At 46.3% G+C, this 21,997-nt stretch overlaps 1 protein-coding gene across 1 annotated transcript in view; it reads left to right on the plus strand.

Annotated features, from left to right (window-relative positions):
* Positions 1-21,997, plus strand: part of CDC27 (cell division cycle 27) — a 456,933-nt gene that overhangs the window by 159,210 nt on the left and 275,726 nt on the right. The window contains exons 6-8 of the mRNA XM_030220526.1: positions 1,518-1,672; positions 12,700-12,911; positions 13,749-13,860. Coding sequence (XP_030076386.1) covers positions 1,518-1,672; positions 12,700-12,911; positions 13,749-13,860 — 479 coding nt within the window. The remainder of the gene's footprint in view (positions 1-1,517; positions 1,673-12,699; positions 12,912-13,748; positions 13,861-21,997) is intronic.

Here is a 21,997-nt window from a genome sequence, read left to right on the forward strand (position 1 = left end):
TGGCTACTATAAGTATTTGTATAAAATCATTGTTGAAGGATGATATATTTAAATCATATCACTTTTTAGCTTAGAGGGTCTCATCTGGCTGTTATTACCTTTAAACTGTGACACTCAGAAATGAAATGGCTTATGTTACAATGTTTTATGTTACAATGTTAACAGGCGCTAGTTTAGATTTGTGTGCAGTTAACTCCTCAAGTCATAATGATGGGTATGCTAAAAAAAAATCTTTCCTCCTGTCAAAGTACTCACTGAGGACTTCCCTTTGTGTAAAAAGTAGGTCCACATTTTAGTCCACATTTTAATCGCGATTAATTGCACAATTATTTCTTTACCCCTTCCTATTGCAGCTCCTTGTGACTCTGGGCGAGTCACTTAACCCTCACATACCCCAGGTACAAAATAAGTACCTGTATATAATATGTAAACTTCTTTGATTGTAACCACAGGAAGGTAGTATATCAAATCCCATCCCCCTTCCCTTCCCAACCCTAAAGGACTAATAATCTCCCTTCTCACTCCCAGATCTAACAGCTCTGTCCCTTCTCTTCCCCCAGGTCTCCCTCCACCCAGGGTTCATTATCTCCCCCTGCTGGTCTACCTTTAAGGGTGATCTTATGCTGGTCCTGAGAGTGGCACGGTTGCACATGTGCTGCCTGTGGCCTACTCTAAAGCTTTTCCTCAGGGCCATCCCATTACCTCAGACATCACCTCTTGTTCCTGCATGGGTGGGACAGGTCAGAGGGAAAGCTTCAGACCAGGCAGCAGACAGCATATGTACAACACTGCCACTGGTGAGGATAAACAGAAGACCACCTTTAAGGTAGACTGGTTTGGGGGGGGGGGGGGGGCGATGTTGAATCACAGATTGTAGGAGAGGAAATGTCGGATTGCACTGAGGATAAGAGTTGGGAGTGGAAGAGAGCAGAAGAGATGTTTGGAGGAGACAGGAGACACTGCAGTGTGATTAGCATTTTTTTTTTAATTGCAATTAGTAATTTAATGCATTGATTGCAGAGTTAACTGCAATTAAAGTGCAGCCCTAAAGACATCCTCCAACCCCCCCCCCCCCCCCCCCCCCCCCCCGATATTCAAAACTATTTAGCCGGCCAGGAAACAGCAATGTTAAGTGGTCAAAATAGGCTACTTGACTGCTAATGCTGATTAATGGCAAAGCCAGTTAACCTTTTAGCAGCCTAAATAAACCCGGATTTTCAATGCCAGTCGTTGGAAACGACCTGACATTGAATATCTGACAGCCAACACTCTGCCTGCCGCCAGCTGAATATCGGACCAATTAAGTTCTTCAGCATCGCAGTTCAGGGCTTGTTACATGAACTGAACAAACCATTGTGAGAAGTTTCTTGGGCTTACTGTGTTGGAAATTTGATATCAACTGAAAAAAATTCACAAACAATATGGGATTTTTATATTAGTTTGGATACAGCCATTGCCACCTTGAGCTTTACTGCAAATAACTCTTGATACATGCATTCCCTTTTTTCCCTTCCCAGGTGAAAAACCAGACCCCGATCAAACCTTTAAATTAACATCACTACAGAATTTCAGCAGCTGTCTGCCTAATACTTGCACAACTTTGGTGACTCATCATACCATACCCCACAGACAGCCTGAGTCAGTGTTAATGGAAACACCACAGGACACAATTGTGAGTGCCTTTAAAATGAATACTGTGTAATCACTAATTTGCCATTAACAGCCTCTTTATGTAAAACCCAAAAAGAGAATTGCTGACTAAATGTTTATTAGCCTAATTTTTAGAGTTATATTCATCTGAGTTCTTGCCATAAATTTGTCTAATTAAGGAGCCACTGTGCCTCTATTTTCTTACTCCCTTTCCCTTATATCTGTCTTGTTTTCCTTTCCTTTTGATACTGCTGTTTCAGGGTGAATCTAAAATGTAAAAAAAAAAAAATAATAAAAATTGGAAAATAGCCACAGTAAACTAAAAGATCATTGGAACTGATATCAGAACAATGTATGTGGGTCTTGGTACAGGAATAACAGGGAATGCTGCAGGTCAAGATTGAGCTATCAGATGTCAAATCTGCTGATGTCCAAAACACATTTATTGCCCTTTAGATGAATGTGATCATCTTGGAGGAAAATATAACTAAGTCTAGTGATTTTAGTCATATTTTCCCAAAGAGGATCAGAAAGATTTGAAGGGATGTATTAAAGCTCAAAAGCAATCCTGTAGAACATTTTGAAGAACTAAATCCATGCAGAGAAACAAAGCTGAGAGAATATGGTCATCTTTCCAGCTGTCTACACTTGACACTGTCAAATCCTTTTTTAGTAAAATATTCTTCCTCACAGTGCACTTTAGATGCTTGCCCAAGTCACCTATTAAAAGATGCTCCTAGCTTATTTATTGAATCTCCTTAAGGCAAATTTCCTTAGAGTAGCAGCAGTTGAATCCAGAAATTGATGGGTTGTGTCCAGCAAGTGGAGATGGAGATCACTGAACTGAACTCAGCCTTATAGGATGGTCAGCAAATCCCTCAGCTGGTATAGCTCTATCTCCAGCAGGTGGTGGATGGCTTCCCTTTGTTACAAATAGCTCCCAGATAACCTGAGAACCTATACCAAAACAAGCCTCGCAAAATCCAATTGATGAAGCAAGATGATTTATTCTTTATAAAAAACCAAAAGAAAAAAGCAACACTGGGCCTTCAGAACTAGGACAACAGGAGTACTTTATTAATCAATGACCCGACACGGGCCGTGTTTTGGCGCCAACAAAGGCGCCTGCCTCAGGGGTCTGACAACAAAAACATATAAACACATGTAAAGATTAATACAATGATACACAATAAAAATGATGGAAGCATCGTGTCAATTTTAAAACATAAAAGATATATATCAAGATAAAAATGATATTGATAAAATATCAATAATATATCATATTAAAAACAAAATGACAACAGGAAAAAACATCAAAAAATCTATAATGCAAATGATTTAAAAACTTAACATCATGTAGATAAAAGTAGATGTCATATTAGAATTTAGAGTATACAGAGAGCTTTCGGTAAATAATTTGATAATTCCAAATTTAAAATCTGGGGAGCCTGGATCTTTTGGGGGGTGCCAGCTGCTGTGGACCCCGCGTGGAAGCAATGGGTGGCAGCTGCGTCTGAGGTCGGGGGGGTGGGGGGGGTGGCTCCTTCCCCCACTCACGCCGAGAAATTTAAATCCCCAACAATACCAGCTGGCCAATTACACAGGAAGCTGGTGCTGCCAATCACAAGGCACTCCAGACTCCACCACGCACAACCCAGCTGTCTATCAAAAATAAGCATTCCATTAGATATTTCTGTTTAAACCTTACGGTTCCAGGAATAACATATGTAGTGTTTGTACGTTTGGGAAGCTTGCCAGGTGCCCTTGGCCTGGATTGGCCACTGTCGCGGACAGGATGCTGGGCTCGATGGACCCTTGGTCTTTTCCTAGTGTGGCATTACTTATGTTGTTTTGAGCATGAAAATCCAATGCTGCTCCTTGCGCCAGAGAATGTTTTTAATATCTCCCCCTCCCCCTCTCTTGGTCAATCACCATGCATTGGAGTTGGTCAAACTGAAGTTGAGCTTGAACACAATGGCGTACCATTGGAGCTTCCCACTTAGAGTGGGTTATGCAGTGCCGATGTTCAATCACTCTGGTTTTAAATTGACGTATAGTGTGCCCAATCTACTATAATAAAACTCACCCTCAACGTTCTGAAGACAACGTTCTGAAGTCACTCAGTCACTCCCTGAAGGGTTCATGGATTCATGGTGGTGAAGCCACAACACTGACCATGTCTCTCAGCCCCGCCCTCGCATGACGGACCAATCAGAAAAAACACACTCAATGTTCTGAAACACAAAGGACCATCACAAAACCGTTCCCAGGCAACGCTAGGCAACGTAAGACGGACCTATCAGAGGAAACTACGTGGCAATAAGGGAGGAGCATTCACCAGCAGAATGGCTCATTATCTGTGCAGCACAGAGAGCACAGAACCACCGCTTGAACAAGAGAAGAATATTCCTGTTGTGGGTATGTGCAAAAATAGACCGGAAGGGGGGAGGGGGGGAAGACATTTTTAAATGCCTAATGCCGGCACTGAAGAGTGCCGGAGGGCCAATAGCACAGACTATATTTGGGTTCGCTAGACGTGGAGTCGGTGGAGCCGGAGAACAGTGTGCCCCTCACCATCTGGGACGTGGGCGAACAGGACAAGCTGTGGCCCAGCTGGAAGGATTACCCACGACCCAGCCAGCAGCAAATTTCCCTACTCCTTCCCTGCCTAGGAATCGCTGGAGACTGGCTGCAAAACTAACGAAACAACCGCACACCAACACATCACCTCCATCATTCAAAAGGCAGCCACTCTTTCTACAACAGAAATGCAAACTAATAATACAAAACAAACAAAGAATACCCGGTATCTCACGCGGCTGTAGGTAACTCCCTACCCCCTTCCTCTTCCCCTTTTGCTGAAGCGGCAAAGGACGTGCCCAACCATCCCCAGCCTCAGGCAAGCCATCTCTCACCTTGGGGATTCCCCAAGCACCCGGAAAAAGGCGGCGCTGCTTCCCGCAGCGTATAAATGTTCCAGCATTCACCTGCAGCAGGCCTGAAATGGACAGAACATACCGAATCACCCCCCGACGGCCCGAGACCATGCTCCTCTCCCTTCCGCCACTTAAAACAACCATCCGCGTCCTCAGGCAAGCTGTCTCACACCTCCAGGATGCCCAGAACCCCAGCCCAACGGAAAAAGACAGCGCTGCTTCCCACAGCACATTTCACTTCCAGCGTTCCCCTAAAGCAGCCCTGAAACGGCCAAAAAATACCGACAGACCAAGAACGTGCTCCTCTGCCTTCCGCCCATCTAAAACAACACTGCTGCCTCAGCACAACACAAAAAAAAAAAAACCCCGGAAAAAACAATCTACCACTCAGCAAAGGCTGACCCCCCTACAACCACATTTACATTTCACCAACAGAAAGACCCCCCTCCACAAACCTCCTTGACAGACAAAACCACACACACACAATACAACAGAAGCACACCCTCAAAGCCACACACCAATCCATCCCACTTTGCCAGCACAGCACATCTCCCAACCCCCCACCCAAAAAAATTAAAAAAAAAGACACACACCCCACACTCACACACACACACACACACACACACACACGAAAACTCTGTGACACATACACACACACAAAAAAAAGCCACATGCTAGCACCCGTTTCATTGGTTTCGGAAACGGGCCTTTTTTACTAGTATATAATAAATCACAAGGGCAACTAAATAAATAAACCACATTTTTGGAATCGGGAGTAGTCTTGCATCTCAAAATAAATTCTTTACCTTTGGAAGAAATAAAGCCAGAGCCTTCAATGGACACCTGGCAAATGGAGCAGTGACCACATTTAACGTGCTGTCCATCCCTCTGCTGACAATTTGACCACACATCCGAATAACTTAATTGGTCTTGAAGGTTATTATTCCGAACGTAGGATAACCTAAGGTGATAGTTCCTGAAGGTTTCGTGAGTAAGCATGATTTGTGGAGAACTGCTGGAATATTTCAAAACACAAGGAATCACACCAGATATTACTTTGTTTTTATTCTGATCCTGCTGTTGTAACAAACACTCTCAATGGTTATATAATGCTCGTTTGTAAGATTGTTTTAATCAGTTTATCTGGATAACCTCTTTCTCTAAATTTGTTCTTTAACTTGATAGCCGATTCTTGATATTGTTCAACTATATCACAGATCCTCAGATGCCGAAGGAACTGGGAGAAAGGAAGACTACGTTTTAAATGATGTCAGAGAGTGGAGGAGTGGCCTAGTGGTTAGGGTGGTGGACTTTGGTCCTGAGGAACTGAGTTCAATTCCCACTTCAGGCACAAGCAGCTCCTTGTGACTCTGGGCAAGTCACTTAACCCTCCATTGCCCCATGTAAGCCGCATTGAGCCTGCCATGAGTGGGAAAGCGCGGGGTACAAATGTAACAAAAATAAAATAAATAAATTATTGTGATTGCATGACGAATTTCAGAAGCAGTTTCTTTCCTGAGGCAGCCAACAAATGGGCGAAACAAGGCGCTCTTGAGGGAGACGTGTGCTTTATATTGGATAGTTTAATACCCTGGACGGGACTAGATAGCGGAGACGTTATGGAGCAATTGGAAAATTGAGTGGCAGTTTCCCCAAGAGAAGCACTAGCGGGTTGGCTGCTTTCAACTTGAACTGCAACTATAAGTATCACTATCTCTACAAGCTTTGAGTTTTTGCTCTATTTGTACTAAGGGAATTTTTTGTGTTCTAGGTCTCTTAGGACCAGTGCCATTTTTTTTTTAGGGTTTTTATCTAGGGTTATTTTTGGTAGGGTTCACGTTTTGTGTCATCACTTACCTGTCCTTCTTTTTGGTAAAAAGGTTTTTTTAAATCATCTGTTTTTCTATGTTTTTAGAGTTTTTTTGGATGATTTTTTTCCCAGGCAGGGACCAGTGATAGTACTTCACTCCCAGTTTGGATAGTGGATTTTGAATACTGTTAGTATTTTCCCTATCGGGAGGCGTTTGAGGTCCCAATTGTTTAACATTTTTTTGAGATTTCCTGTTTTAAGTCTGAAGGCCACAGGTGAGAGACAGGTGAGACACAAAGATAGCTTTATAGCTTCAAACTTTTTTGGACTTTCCTGTTCATTCATGAGCTTTTTACGGCTCAGTGGACTACTCTGGATATGGGGCTCAAGGTTGCCAAGGCGATGTCTTGCCTGCACCCCGTTCCAGCAGACTCCCTGGAGAAGTTTGCCATGCCCAGGGTGAATGCTTTGGTGGTGGCTGTTGCCAAGAAAACCTCTCTCCCCGTTGAAGATTGCTTCGCCCTTAAGGATGTGCAGGATAGGAAGTCAGAGGCTTCGCTGGAACATTCCTTTGACGTCTTTACTCTGGCCCTCCAGGCCTTAATATGTAGTTCCTATGCGGCTCGGGTGTGCCTTAGCTGGGTTTAGCAAGTGGAGGCACTGGATGCAGAGGAACTCCCAACCTGGTCCTTTCTTCAGCAGATGCAATCTGCTGTAGCATATTTGGTGAACTCTCTTTATGATTTGGTTCGTGCCTCGGCTAAGCAGATGGTATTGGCAGTCACCATTGTTTGTTGTGGCTGTGCCACTGGGCGTCTGATGAAGCAGCAGCTCACCAGACTGCCCTTGTTTGGAGAGAACTTGGTGAAGGACTTGGGGGACACCAAGTCACATCACCTCCCAGAGGACAAGCCTAAACTTCATCCCAGTCTGGAGCAGCAAAACCATGACTCGGGATGCATGGCGGTACCATCCTGGTAGATCTTCGGCCACCTTCCATGGGCCCAAGTTCCAGCAGCACTCTTCCTTTCAGAATGAGAAGCAGGTGGCCAGGGCCTCTCCCCATCCAGGTCAGGCAGCCTGGTCTTCCCAATGTTGGTCCCCTCCTCCGTACTCAGGGTGGGGTGCCGTCTAGCTTGCTTTTACAAGGAGTGGGCCAACATCACCACGGATCAGTTGGTCCTGGATATTATCAGAGACAGTTACAAGTTGGTGTTTGCCTCTCCTGTCGGAGATTATTTCTTGGAATCCCCATGCTGCGCTTCCTCGAAGTGTGTGGTGGTCATCCACCCTCTAATCCTTGCTGGATCTGGGGGCGGTAGTGCCTGTTCCCACTCATTAGAGGGGCCGTGATCTGTATTCCATCTATTTTGTGGTACCCAAGAAGGGCTGCTCATGTTGGCCGGTGCTAGGTCTGAAAGAGATGAATTGGTTCCTGAAGGTCCAGCATTTCTGCATAGAGACACTACGGTCCGAGCTGGTGGCACTGGAATGCCTGGGGAGTTTCTTATGGCCCTGAACTTCGAGGCTTACCTCCATGTTCCCATCTGGCCGCAGCACCGGCGGTTTCTTTGATTTGCGATCATGGGCTGCCATTTTCAGTTTCAGGCCCTTCCGTTCGGCCTGGTCACAGCTCCCCCCAGACCTTCTCAAATGTCATGGTGTTGGTGGTGGCATTTCTGTGGAAGGAAGGGATCAGGGTGTATCCCTACCTCTCCAAACAGGAGAGGTGGGTGTCCACCTCCAGGGTAATCGCCCTCCTGCAGTCTCTGGGATGGGTGGTCAGCTTCGACAAGTCATTTGAGCCCGTTTCAGACCTTGGATTATCTGGATGTCCATTTTGACACAGCTCTTGGGAAGGTGTTCCTGCTGAACCACTGGTTGGCCAGGCTTGAGGGACAGGTTCATCAACTGTGTCGACTTTGTAGGCCTGGGATTATATCCAGGTTCTAGGGTCCACGGTGGCAACAATGGATATGGTTCCCTGGGTGAAGGCCATTGCAGCAGGCTCTGTGACGTTCTGGTCTCCGGTGTCACAGGACTATTGGGCTTGTCTCTGATGGTTTCCAGTGACAAGGCACAATATGGCCTGGTGGCTCTGTCCCATACACTTGATCCAGAGGTGCACTAGGTGTGTGTCTTCCCCCCCCCCCCCCCCCCCAAGTGGGTAGTGGTGGTGACTTATGCCAGCCTTTTTGGACTGGAGGGGCACATTGTCTTCACCAGTATGCTCAAGGGCTTTGGTCGTCGGCAGAGGTGCAGTGACCAATCAGCCAGCTGGCGCTCTGGGCAATAGCTTGTGTGCTGCGGTTCGTCCAGTCCTTGCTGGGAGGGCAGATCAGTTCTGGTTCTGTCGGACGACATGACAACAGTGGCCTACATCGACCAACGCAGGGGCACACAAAGTATGTCCTTGATGTTGGAGGCTCTGCCACTCTTGCAGTGGGCAGAGTGCCATGCTTCGAACCTCTACCATGGCGTACATTGCGGGCCATCTCAATGTGAGGGCAGATTTCCTCAGCTGGCATGTTCTGGACCAGGCAGAGTGGGAGCTCTCATTGGAGGCCTTCCGACTGACTGTGCGACTTTGGGGGCACTCCAATGTCGGCAACCAGAGCCAGTGCAAAGGTGGACTAGTTTTCAGCCACATGAGGGAATCTGAGTTGGAAGGCTTTGATGCGCTGATTCAGGCTTGGCTGATGGACAGGGTTCTCTGTCTTCCCCCTTGGCCATTGATGGGCAGGGTCCTCAGGATTGGGCATCATCCGGATTTGCCTTTCGTCCATGGTATGCAGACTTCGTTCATCTTCTGGCAGGCGCCCTGCTTCGTCTGCCCAAATCTGTCAATCTTCTTTGCCAGGGGCCATTGTGGATGAAGGATGCCTCCCACTTGGTCTTACAGCTTGACCCTTGAGAAGTCTAGACTGAGGAAGAAGGGTTACTGTGTCGGTCATCATGACTTTGTTGCAGGCATGGATGCGGTCTATGACTATGGCGTATGTGCACATGTGGCGCACCTTTGAGGCATGGTGTTCCTTCTGGGCTTGGGATCCCTTGTCAGTGTCTTTTCCTCAGTTGTTGGCATTTTTTCAGGGAGGTCTGTGGAAAGGGCAGGCTTATAACTCGCTCTGGGTGCAGGTTACGGCTTGCACCTGTTATAGGGGGCACATGTCGTGGTCCTCTGGCTTCGCATCCAAATGTGGTCCATTTTCTGAGGGAAGTTTATCGTCTCAAATGTCCACTTCGTAAGCCTTGCTGAGAGTGGAACCCTAACCTGGTGCTTTGTCTTCCCTGATAATTTTCTTTCCTTTAGAGCAGCAGATGAATACCAAGATCCCGCCCTGGTACTAGCCCTGCAGTGGACTCCATTTGAGCCACTACACAACACCTCAGAGAAGGATCTTGCTCTGAAGGCGATATTTCTGGGGCTGTGACATCGGCTCAGAGGGTCTCTGTACTCCAGGCCTTGTCGTGTCAGGATCCTTTTCTTTGATTCACGGAATCGAGGGTTATGGTACAGATTATGCCATAAGGTTGTCTCCCAAGTTTCATGTCGGCCTACCTTTTTGCTTTGTTTTCGGGAGGAGGACCACCCAGCAGATTTTGGGGTCCTTCGGTGTTTGGATGTTCGCAGGACTCTGCTTCGCTACCTTCAGGAGGCTAATGATTTCTGGTGGTCGGATCATCTTTTTATGCTTCTGTTGGGGCCCAATAGGGACAGTGCTGCATCGAAGGCCACGATTGCAATGTGGATTTGGGAAATGATTGTCTTGGCATATCTTCTGGCAGGGCGTAGTTCTCCAGAGTCACTGCAGGCGCATTCCACTCATGCTCTGGCAAATTCCTAGGTGAAGGTCTGAGCTTTTACCCTGGAGGAGATCTGAAGGGTGGCTACTTTGTCATCCCAGCATACCTTCTCAAGGCATTACCGTTTGGATTTGGTGGCCCAGTCAATCGACAGTTTTGGGGTGGCTACCGTGATTTGGGAGCAGCAACTTCCCTCCCTCATTATGAACTGCTTTCATACATTCCCATCAGTTTCTGGATTCATCTGCTGCTACTCTAAGGAAGGTAAAATGATGTTTTACCTGATAATTTTCTTTCCTTTAGAGCAGCAGATGAATCCAGGATCCCGCCCTGGCGCTGCTGTTTTTTTGACTTGGGTCTCTGTTCTAGGTAGTACACACATTTTGGCTTACTGGATTTGTTATATCTGTGAGGAAGGTTGCCAGGGTTACATGGTCCTTTCTTCTGCTTTGGTAGGAGACATACTGACCGAGGGAGGCACTGACCGTCTTATAAGGCTGAGTTCAGTTTAATGATCTCTATCTCTACCTGCTGGTAGATGGACACAACCCATTAGTTTCTGGATTCATCTGCTGCACCAAAGTAAAGAAAATTATCAGATAACACACAATTTTACCATACCTTTCATATTATGCCATGGTTTTTTCCCTGAATAGAAGGGTTCCATCATACTAGCCCCCATACCAAAGAATGCATTGGCTTCAAGAAGTGATGTCACAAATTACAGACCAGTAGCATCTATCCCCCTATTAACTAGGGTAGTGGAAGGCATAGTCGCAGTCCAACTCATGGAATACCTCTCCTCCTTCTCCCTTCATAATTCTCAATCAGGTTTTAGATCATATTACTGCACTGAAATGGTTCTAACTACTCCAATAGCAAATTTTAGGAAAGAAATTAGCTTGGGAAAAAAGATCCTAGTATTGCAATTTGATATGTTTAGTGCTTTTGACATAGTGGACCATGGCATACTTCTAAATTTACTAGATTGGGATGTGTGGAGAAGTCTTTATGTGGCTCCAGAAATTTCTAATGACAAGATCATACCAGGTAAAATTTCAGGTTCTATCTTACCCCCATGTTCCCCAGATTGTGGCATGCCACAAGGTTCTCCTAAGTCTCGTATCATGATGGCACCATTAGGTTCCATACTTTTATCTATGCATATGATGTCACTATTTATATCCCTTTCAGAAACAACATTCAAGAAATTTTGAACATGACAAAATCAGGTTTAGACCTGATGGAATCTTGGGCCTCCAAATTTAAATTAAAATTAAACAGAGAAGAAACTAAATTCCTGGTTCTTACAGATCCCTTTGATCACACCCCTTATGATAGCTTTACGGTTGACCATACTGCCTATCTACTGGAATCCATACTAAGGGCCCTGTTTACTAAGCTGTGCTATAGGCACACTAGCGCTTTTATTTCAAGCTAAATATGTGCATGCACAAATGCTAGAGACACCCATAGGAATATATGAGTGTCGCTAGCATTAGCGCAAGCTAATTTTTAGTGCGTGCTAAAAACACTAGTGCACATTAGTAAACAGGACCCTAAACATACTAGATATGATTATAGATCATAACCTAACTTTCGAACCTCAAGCCATCCATGGTGGTAATTAAATCCTTTAAAACCCTATGGAAACTAAAAAAAATAAGGCCCTTCTTCTCTGCCAGGATCTTCAGACTGTTAGTACAGGCCTTTGTCTTAACACAAATTGACTATTGCAACGCAATCTACACAGGATGCAGGGAGCAAGTAATTAAAAAAATAATAATAAATACCCCCCCCCCCCCAAATACCTTCAAATTACTCAAAACACCGCAGCTCGACTTTATGTATCACACTTTGACAGTACCTCACAGTTATTGTTTAAGTTGCACTGGTTCCCAATTAAAGCTAGGATCACCTTCAAACTTTGAATATTCATCTTTGAAATATTGTACGGTATAGCCCCTGATTATATGCAACCTCTTGAACTCCCACTATGCATCGCTGTCCATGGGGTTATTTAATATTCCACTTCTAAAATTGCAAGAAAATTGCCTACAAATAAGTTCTTGTGGGATTCACATATCGGGGCACAAAATTGTGGAACTCCTACCAAAGCCAATGAGATGCCAACATAATTATATGATGTCTCGTAAAACTTTAAAAACATTCCTCTTTTAAAAAAAATTCCTTTCAGTGGAAGATTAATTTCCCAGTATAATCAATTTGATGGTTAACCCGTATGCTTGAGTTTAATGTTCCTCAATTATTGTCTCATTTTCTGTCCTGATTCTCATATCCATTGTATTTGTACTATGATTATCTTGTATTCTCAATGTTATGGTTACTCTTTGATGTAAACCACATTGAACTCGAGTTTTCTTGGGATAATGTGGGATGTAAATGTCATAAATGCTTTGGTTTATTGTGTGAATAATAACAATTAAGTGTAAACCTTTTAAAAAGAAATGAAAACACCTTAATTTTCATTTTCAGGAATTAAATAGACTGAATCTGGAGTCCTCCAATTCAAAGTACTCTTTGAATACAGATTCCTCAGTGTTTTACATAGATTCCGCTGTGATTTCTCCTGACTTTTTCCCTCTTGGGTCAGGAACAGCCATACTGGCTAAACAGGTTCAGAATAAACCAAAAGGTGGAAGGAACTTACTAGGAGGACCAGCTGCTCTTAGCCCACTAACACCCAGGTGAGGAATACATATTTTGTATGTCAGATACTACTTAATGTTAGGAAGGAGGAGGTATTGGAGCCTCCTGTTTTATGCACACTCCAGAGACCTGAAAGGTGTACTCCTTTTTTACTTATGCACTGTATTTATGTCAATATAGAGTTGGTGGGGATATTGTACATGGTGAAAGAAATAGGCAATGAGGATAGTAATCTGGTTGCTGTTTGGAATTATCTATTGGTTTAGAATTTTGTGTATGTGTTAGATATAATAAAATGTGTGTGTATGGTATTCTGCTGTTTTACTACAAATTAAAAACAGATCCAAAGAGGAGTAGGGAAAGATTGGGTCATTGGGATTGGTGTTATCCTTTAAACACATCACTAATTGCTGCAAAGTTCTATTTCTTTGGATAGAGGCACCAATGCATTGCTCGCAGATAACCCAGAGTTTTGCTATCCTTTTAGTTGCTATGTTATATTTTTTTTCTTGTAGAGGAAAATAAAGCCCTCAACTGGAAGGCATTAAATTGCTGTATAAATATTGCATTATTTATCATGTTTTCTGTAGCTTGATATTGTCCACTTCTAGATTTAACAAGGATATTTTGTTTTTGGTAAATATCAGCGGTAACAAAGGATCATTCCATCTTATCAGTGTTTCTTTCTGCAAGTTATCAAACAGTCCAGAAGACAAGAATTGTTGTGAGCCACATACCCCAGAGATAGTTGTGCTGTCCTGAGAGCCAAAATTATCTGATTGCATGTACATTGGGGTGGCTCTGCTCCGAGGAGGAAAGGAAGATCAACTGGATTGCATTCTTCATTTCAAGTCTTGATTTTTCTGCCTCTACAGTTTTGGAATTTTGCCATTAGAAACCCCAAGCCCTGGAGATGGATCTTATTTACAGAACTATACCAATTCTGCCGTCATTGATGTGCCACCCACAGGAACCCCCTCAAAGAAGGTATCTTATACTCCAGCCTGTATTCCTTATACTATGCTTACATCAAATGATTAGATAAGAGACTAAAGCAGTTAGCGCCATCATCCATGATGTGTGAGACTTAGGATATATTTGGTAGTGCCCCTATCCTATGTGCTTCCAGATTTCATATAAGACTGGTCTTCTGTTCAGAAGTCAGAATACTGTGGAAATCCATAATTGAACATTTACATTGATCGGCGGCGGCAGCAGCAGCATGACAGGCTGCCTTTGGCTACCCCCTGGGTCTCCCCTTCTGCATCTCCTGCCTCCTCAGATTCAATTTTCTATGGATGGAGCATGGCAGAGGGAGGACCAGTCATGCTGCTGCCACTGCCCTCGACAAACATAAACTTTACATACTGTGGGGGAGTGGAGAAGCTAAGAGAGACGGGACTGAGGGAGGGGGAGGGGAAGAAAAGTCTTAACCTGTAGACATCTAGTCTGTAAAGGGGCTGGGTATTTGGGCCCCTTGAATTGCCAGCGCCCTGGGCCAGAGTCTCACCTGGTTCAATGATTCAGCCAGCCCTGCTCTACGTGAAAATCTGTATTTGAAGTTAGACTGTAAGAGAGCGTGGCTATCTCACTATATTCTGGAGTTGTAATCCTAAATTGTAAAGCTAGATACAATCATCATGGTTTACTCAGGTTATTCCTTAATCAAAACTTGCCCACATGATTCTTATTGACAATAGTTATACATTGACCATGTTGTTTCCCATTATCCTTTTTGCTACCCCATATCCATTCCTTTCCATTTATTTATTTATTTTTTTTGTTACATTTGTACCCCGCGCTTTCCCGCTCATGGCAGGCTCAATTCCAAAATTCCATCTTTCTACGCCTACCTCCCAACGCTCATTTCCTTCTGAACACAATTCCTCCTATGTTCAACTTACTTATCCAATTACCCCGTTAATTTTGCTTTACCACAAACTGTATATTCTTCTTATGACTTTGTAATTCTTTTTCTCTGAGTTGTTCTCACTGATGGGTGACGTCCATGGCAGCCCTGAGACTGGAAATCTACCTAGCAACAAAAGTTTGCTAGAGCTTTCGATTGCGCATGGGTGTGCGGCCATCAGGTTCCCACCTGTCGTGCGAGAGTTCCGTCAGTTTTTCTTTTTCCGTGGTAGAGAGAGGTTGTGTAGTAATAGCCGTCTCTCTCTGTGCCCGAGAAAAGCCTTCGTTTTTTCGTCACGAGTTTACGCTTTTTTCTTCTCTTCGTTCTCCTCTTGGAGACCGTTAGTACAAAAAAAAAAGTATTTTTAGTAGTTCCCTTATTTCTTAGTTGGGCCCTCTTAAGTTTTCTTTTGCTACCGTCGCGGCCCTTTTGGGCTGCGCGTTCGCGTTTCTCTTTTTGTGCCCCTTTTTTCTTGGCACCATCGCAAATTTTGACTTCGCCGCCGCTGTTTTTCCATCCATGACATTGAGGATTCCCAGCGGCTTCAAGAAGTGCGATCGGTGCAACCGGGCAATCTCAGGTACCCATCCCCATTCATGGTGTATCCAGTGCCTTCGGCCTGACCATCGCCCAGACGCGTGTAAGTTGTGTCTTAGCCTTAAAAAGTGGACACAGGCGTTGAGACAGGCTCAGCGGGAGCGTCTGTTTGGAGCCTTGCACGGCACTTCGACGTCGACAGCGGTACTGAGGTCGGCGGCATCAGCACCGGAGATGGCATCGACATCAGGAGAGCAGGTAATACCTGTCTGGAGACTACCGCACGCTGGGAGCAGTGAGCCGTCGAGTGGGTCTCCACCTGTCTTGAAGGCTCCTGCTGCAAAGGCCCATCGGGAACGACCACTTTCGGACCCGACCCCGAGGAGGCGTGTGGATTCCACGTCCTCGTCGGTACCGATGCCGTGCATCGAACGAAGGCTAAGAAGCATCGGCATCGATCTCCTTCTACACACAGTACCGGGAGCTCAGGGGCGTCGAGGGACTTGTCCCCCGAGCGAGAAGCGTCGATGCCGGGAGGACCACCCACCCTCCATCCAAGAGGTGTCGGTCTTCGGACAGTCCGGTACTGCCTCCTTCCTCTGCATAGGTTCTGCCTCTGGCTCCTACACCGGCCCCACAGCCTTTCCTGGCAGACACTCTTGACGAGCACCTCAGAGCCATTCTTCCAGGTCTCCTGGAGGGGCTGCTGCGCCAGTCTGTTCCGGTACCGGCGGTGCTTGCACCTTCGGTAACGTTGATGGAAGCGGCAGCGAGCTCTGTGCCTGTGGTGCGGTCCCCGATGCCGCTTGCGGCTTTGGCTGCCACCCAGGTCGACTCCCCGTCGACATCGCTGGAGGGAGCTTCATCGCCGCCGGCACAGGAGTCGACTTCTCAACGTCATCATCGAGGACGTGGTTCCTCCGAGTCGAGACTGGCCCGGTTTCGGACTGCAGTTCATGAACTCTTGTCCAACACCGAGGAGGATGCCTCGTGGGGAGAAGAGGAAGATCCCAGATATTTCTGTTCTGAGGAGTCTTGTGGTCTTCCTTCTGATCCCATTCCTTCGCCTGAAAGGAAACTCCACCCCCCCCCCCCCCCCCCCCGGGAGAGCCTTTCTTTCTCCTCCTTTGTATGGGAAATGTCTGTGGCTATTCCCTTCCCGGTGGTTTCTGAGGATGAGCCAAGGGCCGAGATGTTCGAGGTCCTTGACTATCCTTCACCACTTAAGGAGTTGTCCACTGTTCCTCTGCATAATGTCCTTAAGCAGACATTGCTGAAGAACTGGACGAAACCACTATCTAATCCCACCATCCCCCAAAAAGCTGAGTCCCACTATCGAATCCATGAGGAGCCTGAGTTCATGAAGTCGCAGTTACCTCACGACTCTATGGTTGTGGATTCTGCTCTCAAGAGGGCCAAGAATTCTAGGGATTTTGCCTCGGCGCCCCCGGGATGAGAATCTAGAACTCTGGACTCTTTTGGGAGGAAGGCCTACCAGTCCTCTATGCTCGTGTCCAAAATTCAGTCTTACCAGCTCTACACGAGCATCTACATGCGGAACAATGTAAAGCAACTGGCGGACTTGATGGACAAGCTCCCTCCGGAGCACGCCAGGCCTTTTCAGGAGATGGTCAGGCAGCTGAAGGCGTGTCATTCCTGTCCAGGGGTGCTTACGACTCTTTTGATGTTGCATCCAGAGCCGCTGCATCAGGTATAGTGATGCGCAGACTCTCATGGCGGATGCCCCTTGCTGGGGGGATAATATTTTTGGCGAGAAAGTCGAGCAAGTGGTCGAACATCTAAACCAGCGGGAAAGCGCTATGGACAATCTCTCCCGCCGGATGCCTTCAGCATCTACCTCATCAGGTAGACGTTTTTTCTGGGGAAGGCGGAATGATCCCTATGCTTACAATAAGTGTAGGTACAATACACCTTCTCGACAGCCTTCGCAGGCTCAACCCCAGCGCGCTCGTTCTCGTCAACAGCGTGTGCCTAGTCAGGCCCCCGCAGCTCCCCAGAAAAAGTAAGGGACGGGCTTTTGACTAGCTCTAGTTGAGCATAGCCGCTATCAAAGTGTCTGTGCCGGACGATCTGCTGGTCGGGGGGAGGTTAAAATTTTTTCACCAAAGGTGGCCTCTCAGATTGGTGGGTTCTCCAAATAGTCCGGCTAGGATGCTCCCTCAATTTGCTCTCCATACGTCCAAATTGCCCACCAGGAGCTCAGTCCTTCAGCTTCCAGCACAGGCAGGTACTTGCAGAGGAACTCTCCACCCTTCTCAGCGCCAGTGTGGTCGAGCCCGTTCCACCAGGCCAAGAAGGGCTGGGATTCTATTCCAGGTACTTCCTTGTGCAAAAGAAAACGGGGGATGCGTCCAGTCCTAAGGGCCCTGAACAAATATCTGGTCCGAGAAAAGTTCAGGATGGTTTCCCTGGGCACCCTTCTTCCCATGATTCAGAAAAACGACTGGCTATGCTTTCTGGACTTAAAGGATGCTTATACGCACATTCCGATACTGCCAGCTCACAGGCAATATCTACGATTCCGTCTGGGAACACAGCACTTTCAGTATTGTGTGCTGCCCTTTGGTCTCGCATCTGCGCCCAGGGTGTTTACCAAATGCCTGGCGGTAGTTGCAGCGTCGATACGCAGACTGGGAGTGCATGTGTTCCCCTATCTTGACGATTGGCTGGTGAAGAACACCTCAGAGGCAGGAGCTCTGCAGTCCATGCAGATGACTATTCAACTCCTGAAGCTACTGGGGTTTGTCATAAATTACCCAAAGTCCCATCTTCTTCCAGTTCAAAAACTAGAATTCATAGGAGCTTTGCTGGATTCACAGACTGCTCATTCCTATCTTCCAGAGACGACAGCAGACAACCTTTTGTCTTTTGTTTTCTTGGCTAGAGTGTCTCAGCAGATCACAGCTCGGCAGATGTTGAGACTGCTAGGCCATATGGCCTCCACAGTCCATGTGACTCCCATGGCCTGTCTTCACATGCGATCAGCTCAATGGACCCTAGCTTTTCAGTGGCTTCAGGCCGCAGGGGATCTAGAGGATGCAATCCAGCTACCCACCAAATTTTACAATTCCCTTCAGTGGTGGGCAATTCGATCCAATTTGATTTTGGGACGTCCCTTCTAAATTCCTCAGCCGCAAAAAGTGCTGACCACGGATGCATCTCTCCTGGGGTGGGGAGCCCATGTAGACGGGCTTCACACTCAAGGAGCTTGGTCCCTCCAGAAATCAGGTTTTCAGATCAATCTCCTGGAGTTGCAAGTGATCTGGAATGCTCTAATGGCTTTCAGAGATCGACTGTCCAATCAAATTATTCAAATTCAGACAGACAGGTTGCCATGTATTACGTCAACAAGCAGGAGGGCACCGGATCTCGCCCCCTGTGTCGGGAAGCCGTCCAGATATGGCTATGGGCTCGTGCTCACAGTATGCTTCTCCAAGCCACGTATCTGGCAGGCGTAAACAGTCTGGTCGACAGGTTGAGCAGGATAATGCAACCTCACGAATGGTCGCTCAGCTCGGGTGTGGTACACAAGATCTTCCGAGCATGGGGCACCCCCTCGGTGGATCTTTTTGCCTCTCAGACCAATCACAAGGTCCCTCAGTTCTGTTCCAGACTTCAGGCCCACGGCAGGCTAGAGTTGGATGCTTTTCTCCTTTATTGGGGGAGAGGCCTCCTATATGCATATCCTCCCATACCTCTGGTGGGGAAGACTTTGTTTAAACTCAGGCAAGACTGCGGAACCATGATTCTGATAGCTCCTTTCTGGCCGCATCAGATCTGGTTCCCTCTTCTTCTGGAGTTGTCCTCTGAAGAACCGTGGAGATTGGAGTGTTTTCCAACCCTCATTACTCAGAACGAGGGGGCGCTTCTGCATCCCAGCCTTCAGTCTCTGGCTCTCACGGCCTGGATGTTGAGGGCGTAGAGTTCGACTCCTTGGGTCTTTCTGAGGGTGTCTCCCGAGTCTTGCTTCCAGGAAAGATTTCACTAAGAGGAGTTATTCTTTCAAATGGAGGAGGTTTGCCGTCTGGTGTGACAGCAAGGCTCTAGATCCTCGCTCTTCTACACAGACCCCGCTTGAATATCTTCTACACTTGTCAGAATATGATCTAAAGACCAACTCCGTAAGGGTTCACCTTAGTGCAATTAGTGCTTATCACTGTGTAGAGGGTAAGCCTATCTCTGGACAGCCTTTAGTTGTTCGCTTCATGAGAGGCTTGCTTTTGTCAAAGGCCCCTGTCAAACCTCCGCCAGTTTCATGGGTCTCAACGTCGTTCTCACCCAGCTGATGAAACCTCCTTTTGAGCCACTGAATTCCTGCCATCTGAAGTATTTGACCTGAAAGGTCATTTTCTTGGTGGCTGTTACTTCAGCTCATAGAGTCAGTGAGCTTCAAGCCTTGGTAGTCCATGCTCCTTATGCTAAATTTCATCATAACAGAGTAGTCCTCCACACTCACCCTAAGTTCTTGCCAAAGGTGCTGTCTGAGTTCCATCTGAACCAGTCAATTGTCTTGCCAACATTTTTCCCCGTCCTCATACCCGCCCTGCTGAACGTCAGTTGCATACATTGGACTGCAAGAGAGCATTGGCCTTCTATGTGGAGCGGACAAGCCCCTTCAGACAGTCCGCCCAAATGTTTGTTTCTTTCGACCCCAACAGAAGGGGAGTTGCTGTTGGGAAACGCACCATTTCAAATTGGCTAGAAGATTGCATTTCCTTCACTTACGCCCAAGCTGGGCTGACTCTTGAGGGTCATGTCACGGCTCACAGTGTTCGAGCCATGGCAGCTTAAGTGGCCCACTTGAAGTCAGCCACTATAGAAGAGATTTGCAAGGCTGCGACATGGTGTTCAGTCCACACATTCACATCTCACTACTGTCTTCAGCAGGATACCCAACGCGACAGTCGGTTTGGGCAGTCGGTGCTGCAGAATCTGTTTGGGGTTTAGAATCCAACTCCACCCCCCTAGGCCCATTTTTTGTTCTGTTCCAGGCTGCACTCTGTTAGATGTTTTCTTTGTAGGTCAATCCTTGTTATGTCCTCGCTGTTGCGAGGCCCAATTGACCTTTCCTTGTTGTTTTGAGTGAGCCTGGGGGCTAGGGCTACCCCATCAGTGAGAACAAGCAGCTTGCTTGTCCTCAGAGAAAATGAAGATACATACCTGTAGCAGGTATTCTCCGAGGACAGCAGGCTGATTGTTCTCACATACCCGCCCGCCTCCCCTTTGGAGTTGTCTTCCGCGATCGAAGGCTCTAGCAAACTTTTGTTGCTCGGTAGATTTCCGGTCTCGGGGCTGCCGTGGACGTCACCCATCAGTGAGAACAATCAGCCTGCTGTCCTCGGAGAATACCTGCTACAGGTATGTATCTTCATTATATTGTTACTATGTAAGCCGCATTGAGCCTGCCATGTGTGAGAAAGCGCGGGATAGAAATGTAATAAATGTGGTGGTGATTTTCTTTATTTTAAGGAGTTTCTCCAAGGGCAAGCAGACCGTATCTCACAACTGGGTGATGTCAGTCATCTGTCCACCATAACCGCCCAACATGCGAGTGCAGGACAAGCCATCTTAGTCTATGAAATACTGAGTGAAGTGGAACAGGTAGACGCGAATTACTTGTTTACTCTTTCTAAAAATACTAGGACTAGGGGGCACACAATGAAGCTACTAAGTAGTAAATTTAAAACAAATCTGAGAAAATATTTCTTCACTCAATGAGTAGTTAAACTCTGGAATTTGTTGCCAGAGAATATAGTAAAAGCAGTTAATTTAGCAGAGTTTAAAAAAGGTTTGGATAATTTCCTAAAAGAAAAGTTCATAAGTCATTAGGATGGACTTCAGAAAATCATAAGTACATAAGTAATGCCATACTGGGAAAAGACCAAAGGTCCATCGAGCCCAGCATCCTGTCCCCGACAGCAGTAAATCCAGGTCAAGGGCACCTGGCAAGCTACCCAAACGTACAAACATTTTATACATGTTCCCGAAATTGTGGATTTTTCCCAAGTCCTTTAGGAAACCGTCTAACCCCTTTTTAAACTCTGCCAAGCTAACTGCCTTCACTACGTTCTCCGGCAGCGAATTCCAGAGTTTAATTATGCGTTGGGTGAAGAAAACCTTTCTCCTATTTGTTTTAAATTTACTACACTGTAGTTTCATCGCATGACCCTTAGTCCTAGTATTTTTGGAAAGCGTGAACAGATGCTTCACATCCACCTGTTCCACTCCACTCATTATTTTATATACCTCTATCATGTCCCCACTCAGCCGTCTCTTCTCCAAGCTGAAAAGCCCTAGCCTCTTTAGTCTTTCTTCATAGGGAAGTTGTCCCATCCCCGCTATCATTTTAGTTGCTCTTCGCTGCTCCTTTTCCAGTTCTACTATATCTTTCTTGAGCTGCGTCGACCAGAATTGAACACAATACTCAAGGTGCGGTCGCACCATGGAGCGATACAACGGCATTATAGCATCCTCACACCTGTTTTCCATACCTTTCCTAATAATACCCAACATTCTATTCACTTTCCTAGCCGCAGCAGCACACTGAGCAGAAGGGTTTCAGTGTATTATGAACGACGACACCCAGATCCCTTTCTTGGTCCGTAACTCCTAACGTGGAACCTTGCATGACGTAGCAATAATTATGGTTCTTTTTTC

Source organism: Microcaecilia unicolor, chromosome 12 (assembly GCF_901765095.1).
Source record: "Microcaecilia unicolor chromosome 12, aMicUni1.1, whole genome shotgun sequence".
In the NCBI taxonomy this organism is placed as follows: Eukaryota; Metazoa; Chordata; class Amphibia; order Gymnophiona; family Siphonopidae; genus Microcaecilia; species Microcaecilia unicolor.